Source organism: Lipotes vexillifer, unplaced genomic scaffold (genome assembly GCF_000442215.2).
Source record: "Lipotes vexillifer unplaced genomic scaffold, Lipotes_vexillifer_v1.1 scaffold334, whole genome shotgun sequence".
Classification (NCBI taxonomy): domain Eukaryota; kingdom Metazoa; phylum Chordata; class Mammalia; order Artiodactyla; family Lipotidae; genus Lipotes; species Lipotes vexillifer.
In genome coordinates this window covers 449,652-456,341 of record NW_006799673.1, presented here as the reverse complement: position 1 = coordinate 456,341, position 6,690 = coordinate 449,652, and the positions used below count along the sequence as shown (strand labels likewise).

General features: G+C 41.5%; 1 protein-coding gene across 2 annotated transcripts in view; it reads left to right on the top strand.

Moving 5' to 3' along the window:
- The window catches only part of HYKK (hydroxylysine kinase), a 26,115-nt gene that overhangs the window by 4,277 nt on the left and 15,148 nt on the right, over positions 1–6,690 (top strand). Inside the window, exons 1-3 of one of the 2 annotated variants that reach the window (XM_007471847.1) lie at positions 2,341–2,386; positions 2,880–3,230; positions 4,140–4,279. In XM_007471847.1, coding sequence (XP_007471909.1) covers positions 2,341–2,386; positions 2,880–3,230; positions 4,140–4,279 — 537 coding nt within the window. Of the gene's footprint in view, positions 1–2,340; positions 2,387–2,879; positions 3,231–4,139; positions 4,280–6,690 lie in introns of those variants that run through there. The other variant, XM_007471848.1, reaches the window with a different exon arrangement.

The window sequence follows — 6,690 nt, the reverse complement described above, 5'->3', positions numbered from 1 at the left end:
TTTTTCTTGCGTTATGCGGGCCTCTCACTGTTGTGGCCTCTCCCATTTGCGGAGCACAGGCTCCGGACGCGCAGGCCCAGCGGCCATGGCTCACGGGCCCAGCCGCTCCGCGGCACGTGGGATCCTCCCGAAACGGGGCACGAACCCGCGTCCCCTGCATCAGCAGGCGGACTCTCAAGCACTGCGCCACCAGGGAAGCCCACCAGGCTGTCTTTTGATGGCTAGAGCTGCCGACATTGCTTTACATTGCTTTAGAAAACAAGGGCACTTCATGTAGAGGCTTAACAAACCCCATTCAAGAATGTTACAGAAACATTTTCTAGGCTGGAAGGCAGATTGGCCTTCACTAACTGCCTCTAAGGGTCCTTCCAACTTTAAGTATTTATAATTCATATCAAATTCAGAGTTATCCTGACACCTTTAATGCTTTAGGATTTGAAAAATTACTCCAGGATTTCGTCTTGAATTTAAAGCTTTAGTTCATATTACATTCTGAATATGGGTCTTACACCTGTTTATAAATCTCCAGAAGGAATGTTAAAATCCCTTGTGAAGTCTTAAGCCCATATACAATGTGACGGGATATATTGGTTCCCAGAAGTTTCAGGTGCAAAGATGGTTTCAAACCCCATTTAGGCTTTGTCACGTGTCTTTAGTAAACAAAATCTGAACGACTTAATTTGCTTCTGAAAGCAAATGCACTGGTCAGAAAGCAGACATGAGAAGCAATTGGCAAGAATGCAATAACTATAACAGGTGGTGGAAGCCTACAGCGGCACAAGGGGCTATGCAAGTTTAGAGGCAGGAGGAATCACTTAGGTTAGGAGGATCAGGCAAGGAGGGATGGGGAGGGGACTGGAGTTTGGGGTTTATACTCTTATCACTTGAGTCATCAGGCTCTAGTCTTGGGGCTGAGTCAGGGAGGGGGTCATATATGAGAGCCCTAGTGTACCTCCCTGAATTTTATCCCTTTCCCTTCACTGGAATAAGTTGGACTTTGGCTGTCATAGATCTGAAGTGATTAGACATTAACAGGCATATGCTCTGATTTGGGGAGCTCTGAGAAAGTCCTAAGATCCCACCCCACCCTCTTCCTTAGCCAGTCTCTCACAAAGCCTTTTTTTTTTTTTTTTTGAGGTAAAATTTATATTCAGTGAGATTCACAGATCTTACTCTGACCTAAATTTTAAGCTAAATTTTGACAAATGTTTACACCCATGTTACCAAAGCCTAGTCAAGATACAGAACATTTTCCTCCCAGAAAGTTGTTCCTTCATGCCACCTTCTTGCCAGAAGCAATAGCTGTTCTGATTTCTATCAACAAGAGCTGTTTATGAGATTCTTTTTATATAACATTACATCCCTTGAACAGCAATCTAACTTGCACCCTAAAATGCAACCCATCCCCAAGATGTTATTAATTATTTACAATTTACTATGAAGGAAGGGTTGGAATAAAACTATTTTGGGAAAAGGGGGACGCGAGATTGCAAAGAATACTCAGGAAATATGCCAAGTATGTGCAGCAGAGAGTGGCATTATCAAGGGGAAGAAAACAGTCTCCCCCATCCTATATATCCAACTCATATTTACTAACTCAATTCAAATCCATCTTTTCAAGAATATCCTTAGGCTGTAGTAATTTGTCTCCCCTGAATTTCTACCACAGTTTTTGTAGATATTAATTTCATAGGGCATAAGCTCAGAAGCACCTTTACTTTTTGTAAGCGACCTTAATTTTTTTTTAATTAATTAATTTATTTATTTATTTATGGCTGTGTTGGGTCTTCGTTTCTGTGCGAGGGCTTTCTCTTGTTATGGCAAGCGGGGGCCACTCTTCATCGCGGTGCACGGGCCTCTCACTATCGCGGCCTCTCTTGTTGCGGAGCACAGGCTCCAGACGGGCAGGCTCAGTAGTTGTGGCTCACGGGCCTAGTTCCTCCGCGGCATGTGGGATCTTCCCATCAGGGCTCGAACCCGTGTCCCCCGCATTGGCAGGCAGACTCTCAACCACGGCGCCACCAGGGAAGCCCCCTTAATTTTTATTTTAAGCCCCTATTCTGCTTAACAGTAGAAATTTTATTCTTTACAATTTAAGGTAAACTAAGTCACTTCAGTGATAATTCAGTCATTTCAGGTTTATACTCAATTCAGTGTTTTCTTTGGCATTCTATCAGTTTATCACTTACTGCCTTATAACTTGTTTTGAACAGCTTTTATGTTTTTTATTATTTGGGATATCTGTGACCATGAGTTAACTTTTCAGAGCCCTCTAAGTGCATTTCCTGTCTCCCACAGTGCTTCACGTGATGCTTTGCACATCAGTCCACCCTTCAAAATATGTGCAATAAGCTAGATGATGACCTTTATAATTTAACACAGAAAAGTAAGATCACTGTATTTAAATTTATATTTTAAACCAAAACTGATGGTAATATGGTCCAAAGTACATAATTATGGATTAGGAGTCTAGAGTGCTGAGTTCTCACTGTAACTTTATATATAACTTTGGGCAAGACACTAACCTCTCAGGACCTAACTTCCCCCTTTAAATAAAGTTCATGGTACTGGGAGGGGTGGAGGAATTGGTGATACCAAGGTGCTTTCCTGGTCTTCATTCTGTCCCTGGAAACATACCTTTTGCTTGAGAGGTGAGTTTAGAAATCATTTATGGTACAAGGATTTTTATTCACTGCTTTTTTATCTCATACACTCATTTGATTGTTTTAACTTTATGAGTGAAAATTCATAATCAAGAGAAATACAGAATCAGTACTGGGAAACATTATTGATCTGTCTTAAGAAAAATATTTTAAATAAGTATATTCATTATATGTCCCCTTTCTAGTTTATTTGTTTGGGTTTTTTTTTTTCCTTAGAAATAATGTCAAGTGGAGGTGGTCAGCAATCACAGGCTCTTACCAAACCCACTTTCAGTGAGGTACAAGCCTCTGCATTAGTGGAATCAGTATTTGGATTAAAAGTTTCCAAGATCCAGCCACTTCCTAGCTATGATGACCAAAACTTTCATGTATGCATTTTAAGAACCAAAGACACTACAGATGGCCCAAATGAGTATGTCCTCAAAATAAGCAACAGCGAGTCAAGCAAAACTCCAGACCTGATTGAAGTGCAGAGTCACATCATCATATTTCTGAGAGTGGCTGGATTTCCAACGGCCTCCGTGTGTCGTACTAAAGAAGACAACTTAACCTCTCTCATATCAGTAGGTACGAGACTACCACTGGTCGTCACCTGTCCATGTGCATTACTGCATTTTGACTACAAGTAGAAATATCAAGAACAGGTACGTCATTCCAAGTGTAGACAGGGTTACTTTTTCAGCAGTTGGGAGAAGCCACAGCATCACCCAAGTAGAGACTGGGGCTGTGATTCAGAAGTGGTTAGAGCCTGGGTCTGGTGTAACTCTTCTGCCTGGGAAGGATCTGATGGATGAACAACTAAGGGGACATGTGGAAACTAAGGGAACTTTTATTTTTTATTAGGAAAATAATTAAATATTTTTATTCATCAGATCAGCTGTATATTTCAGTGCTGTGATCTTGTAGAAAGAACACAGAATCAGGAATTTTAGATCCCAGCTCTGTAATTACTGTACATGTGACCTTGGCTACACAACTTAAATTCTTAAGGAAATCTCATCTGTGAAACTTGGTTCCTCTCAATTCTAAATGCTAAGATGTATCTTTCTTTTTTTTTTTAAGATGTATCTAATAGAGTTCTCCAAGTAGCAGTTTGTCCCTAAAGAAGCCTGTGATTCTGAAACACTCATTTCTTTATCATACCTTCCTCGACTTTGAATTTATAAAAAATGTTTTTTAGGCCTTCAGTTACCAGAGCAGGTGATTTATGTTTAGAGGTAAGGCCAGCAGACTTGGGGCCACAGTTATGTTAGTATGTAAATGGCTGGTCCCAGTGTCCTAATGTCTGTCTGTTGTACCTGCTTGCTTGATCCACTCGGCCCTGCTTCACAGAATCCTGCTGACTTGTCCTAGGTTAGCGTGTTTTTTCTCTTGTTCTGTATTATTCTTTGCAATAGTAATTGGAAAGGCAGAATAGCTTCTACTCTTTTTTTTTTTCAAGAACAATTGACAGGATATATACTTCTATCCATCTAGATAGTGGCTCTGAAATCAAAAGCTACTTGGTGAGGCTGCTGACTTATCTACCAGGAAGGCCTATAGCTGAGATTCCCATCAGCCCACAGCTATTATATGAAATTGGAAGAGTAGCTGCCAAATTGGATAAAACACTGGAGGTAAGATCTGGAGTTTTATTTTTGCTTATAAGAATTGTTTATTTGTTGGTTTTGATTTATTTTATTTTAAATACACCTAGGGTCAGACTCTCTTTTTATATGGCGCATCTTAACATGTGTTATGAAGGAAACAGGGTAGTAGATGCATACATTTTAAGACAGTAAAAGATTTCTTTCTGCCCAGGTCTGTACTTTACTAGTCTACTAGCAAGATTACCTACATCTTTAGAAATCCATGGTATTCTTTATGCTGCTCACTGAAAAGAGTCTGCATTCACAAATTAAAACCTGAAGTTTTCATCCAGATAAGACATAGCCAGACCTCTATATGAAGCAATAGCTGTGTTACAAATGGATTGAAATGACTTGTGTTAAGGATGTAAGGTGTAAGGTCCTATAGAAATGGTACCTTGTTTGACAAATATTTTCCAGACCTACCGACACATCTTCATTTACTCAACAAATGTTCACTGAGTACCTCTTCTATGGCAGGCACTGCAGGGAAGGTAAAGATTCCCCTGTCCTAGAGGAGTGTGTTCCAGGGGGACAGATAGACACTTTCTTGAAAAAGTAAAGAACAGTTTGTATGAGTAAAACATTTCCAATTACTCACTAAATCCTAGCCAGTCTACCTCTCAAATGTCTCTACAATCCATCTTCTTCTTTCCATTCCTGCCTCGACTATCCCTCCCTGCATTCAGGTGTTTTTCTCCTTCAATGTATTCTTTATACCAGTTCAGAGTTACTTTTTTAAATTACAGATCTGACTATGTCAGTTCTATAGTTAAAACCTTTTGGTGGCCTCTCACTGACTTCAAAGTAAAGGCCAAGGTCCTCAGCGTTTCTTTCAGACAAGGCACTGTGTGGCCTCATCCCTGCGTCTCCCCTGCTCAGTCTCATTGTCCATATCTCCCCTTTCATGCTTCTCTTACCACCAGAATAGAACTTCCCGTCATTCCCTGAATGTGCCTTTCTCTTTCATGCATCTGCACCTTTGCATATGCCATCTTCTTAACCAGTAATACATTTTCCCCTGCTCTAAAAAAATTCCTACTTATCCTTCAACACACAGCTCAGGCACCACCTCCTCTGTGAAATCTTCCCTGGACCCTTCTTTCTCTTCCCAGGCTGTACAAAGAGGATCACTTCCTTCTCTTTGCTTCATCGGAACTTGTACATCTTGTCAACCCATATGATTCTGTGGGTTGACTGGCCTCTCTGCTCTTCTTGGTGTTAATTGGGGTCACTCATGCAGCTATATTCAGCTGGGAGTTCAGCTGCGGTGCTTCAGATCCTCTCCATGTGTCCTCTTCTCTTCACCTGGTGTCTCATCCTCCAGGATGGCCTTGAGCATCCTTACAACACAGCTGCTGGCTTCCAAGAGAGAGTGCCAAGAGGACAAGCCCCAGTGTACAAATGCTCATCAAGCCTCTGCTTGAATCATGCTAGCTCACATTCCATTGGCCAAAGCAAGTGACATGTCTAATCCCAAAGTCAACCAGGAGAAGCTGCACAAGGGCATGCACACCAGGAGGTATGGTTCATAGGGAGCCATCAGGGTAACAGTCTATCATGTATGGTATTGTCATTTTGTTGCTTGTGCTTCCTGTTACATATGCTACATAAGAAGAAATGACCTTCTTAAGAAATTGGTCTACATCTTAATTACTCATCTTTTATGCTTCATGTCTAGCAGTGTCAAACACATAGTAGGTATTCAAGGAGGGCTTCATAAAAAAAAATTTAACTAAAAAAAAACTTTTGAGCTAGTTCTTAAAAGTTTCAAATCCATCAGTCAGTCAGAGAAAAGGAGGAAGGGTGCTCAGTGAAAGGAAAGAGCATGAAAAAATCATGGCAGTACAATGACTATGTTCTAGAACCTCTGAATAATTCACTGTGGCTGGAGTATAGGGGTTAAACCTGAGAGAGACAGGGGATAAAGTTGGAAACATAGGGTGGAGTCAGATTATAAAATATGTTATCATATATGACACTAAGGAGTTTGGACTTCATCTTATTTGCTTGCTCAGTAGGGAGACTTGGAGGGTTTTTAAACAGGAAAAAAAATTCTAATTTATAGTCCTCTGAGGGCCAACATGATAGGTAGATTGGCAGAAAGCCAGAATGGAGGCAGGGAATGCATCTAGGAAGCTAATGCAGTAATCAGGAAAAAGCTGATTGAGGGCTTGTACCAAGAAAAGGTTCAAGATATATTTAAGAGACAGAGCCAACCAGGGCTTCCCTGGTAGCGCAGTAGTTGAGAGTCTGCCTGCCGATGCAGGGAACATGGGTTCGTGCCCCGGTCCGGGAGGATCCCACATGCCTCGGAGCGGCTGGGCCTGTGAGCCATGGCCGCTGAGCCTGCGCTCCGCAACGGGAGAGGCCACAACAGTGAGAGGGGCCCGCGTATC